The sequence below is a fragment of the Lepisma saccharinum genome, chromosome 25 (genome assembly GCF_977018435.1).
Source record: "Lepisma saccharinum chromosome 25, izLepSacc3.1, whole genome shotgun sequence".
Classification (NCBI taxonomy): domain Eukaryota; kingdom Metazoa; phylum Arthropoda; class Insecta; order Zygentoma; family Lepismatidae; genus Lepisma; species Lepisma saccharinum.
In genome coordinates this window covers 46591227-46593261 of record NC_139253.1, presented here as the reverse complement: position 1 = coordinate 46593261, position 2035 = coordinate 46591227, and the positions used below count along the sequence as shown (strand labels likewise).

General features: G+C 42.4%; 1 protein-coding gene across 1 annotated transcript; it reads left to right on the top strand.

The window, feature by feature from the left end:
* The first annotated feature begins 633 nt into the window (after positions 1–633).
* Positions 634–1626, top strand: LOC145978766 (uncharacterized). Its single transcript, XM_083111580.1, has one exon. The coding sequence runs from the start codon at positions 634–636 to the stop codon at positions 1624–1626; it is 993 nt and encodes a 330-aa protein (XP_082967706.1).
* Positions 1627–2035: the final 409 nt, after the last annotated feature.

The window sequence follows — 2035 nt, the reverse complement described above, 5'->3', positions numbered from 1 at the left end:
ATAATCTGCAACCGTTGGTAGCATTTGAATTCAAAAGGAAAGGACTCTGAAGAAGTAAAAATAAAAATAACTGCAAGTCTACATTTCAGGAGTGGCCATGTTTCCAAGAAAAGAGAGTAAACCGGCCCAGGGATCCCACCCTCCAACAAGGTCTTTCATGTCTTCCGCATCTTCCTGCCATAAAATCGAAGAAGAGGGTGGGGGCGACCCACCCCCAAGTTTGTCCTTTCTCAGCACCGACACAAGGGGTCAGCCATTTGCGGCGCCTGTATTTTCGCGAGGAATGTTTATGACAGGATATAGTAGAAAGTTGGATTCACAAATAAAGCTCATGTGCCGCCCGCCCTCCCTTGTCGGCGAATTTCGACAATCTTTATTTCAAGTCATATGTCAACAACACTTCAATTTGTCTTCAGCTTGTGTTTGGTTCGGTTCGGTCGGCACCTTACCATTTCGGAAGCCGTCTCCCGTGGCGAAAAAAAAAGCGTTGTTCGTGTGTGTGATTTTAATTCTTCTTTCGTGCGTCTTTCTGTGTATTTTGAGCGTGCGTTTGAGTGTATCTGTGAGTGTTTTTTCCCCTACTTTTTAAAAAATTTGTGTTTGTATAATATATTGGGAACAATTTCGAAAAAGATGAGTACTATAGCAAAAGAAATAAAGTCCTATGCTCAGAAATACAGAAAGGAGTGGGAAAGTGAATCCGCGTTTAAGGGGTGGTTACGTCCAAACAATGATAATGCTGGGAAAGCATACTGCTCCGCCTGTAATATAGATTTAGCTGCGAAACGTAGTGTGCTGGAGAAACATGCAACCACAACAAAACATGTCAACAGCGTGAAAATTTTGGGGCATGGACAAAAATCTCTTTTGCGGTGTTTCGCAGCTTCTAATGAAAGCCAGGATATCAAAGTGAAAAGAGCAGAAATTCTTTGGGGGGGTTTCATGGCAGAACATAATATCCCGATGCGTGTGGGGGATCACCTCGTTAAGGTTGCCGCAGCCGCGTGCGAGTGTAAAGTTGCGCAGTCAGTAAGATTAGGAAGGACAAAGGCAACAAATGTAGTCAAAAACGTAATTGGTAGGTGTCACTTTGAAGACATTGCTGAACGTCTTCGGGAAACAAAATTCAGCATAATTGTTGACGAGTCGACAGACATTGGTACAATTAAAACATTGGCCATATGCGTTCGATTCTTCGATGAAAATCTGAAGAAAATGGACACGAAATTCTGGAAACTTGTTCAGGTGTTCAGTGGGTTGGATCCGGATGCTGCATCAAAAGGGGCGACAGCAGCTCGTCTCTATGACGAAATGATGCAGACATTCAAAGATGCTAATGTTCCGGAGGATAATATTATAGGTTTTGCGAGCGACGGCTGCAACGTAATGTTCGGGAAAGACAATTCTGTCTCAAGTAGACTAAAAGAAAATCTTCCGGGGATTATGACTATGAAGTGTATCTGTCACTCGCTGCTTTTGTGTGCAAGTGAAGCAACTAAAAAGATGCCAGCTTCTTGCGAACAGTTAGCAAGGGATATTTACGGCTATTTTAAACATAGCAGCAAAAGGCAGGCACAGCTGCAAGAATATCAAGAATTTTTCAATTTGGACCCACACAAAATATGAAGACCCTCCCAAACTAGATGGTTGTCGCTCATTCAAGTTGTAGAGCGGCTACTCGAACAGTGGGAAGCACTTCGGGCATACTTTGTTCAATGTTCGTTTCAGGGGGACGAAAAGGCTGACACCATTCTTTTGAAAATGAACATTCCCGAAACTAAACTGTACCTGCAATTTCTGGAATACGTTCTTCCGAAATTTACAAAAGCGAATGTTTTTTTCCAAAGTGATAAGATTGTCTTGCATGCTCTTCATTCAAAAATGACCGAATTATTCATGTCTTTGCTTTCGGCATACATGGACGCAAATAGATTGAAAAGACTGGATTTGAAGGACATCGATCCAACCGATGAAAAGTTGTTTGTACCGGTTTCAAATGTGTATGTTGGTGTCGAAGTGCACAATAGTTTAGGCC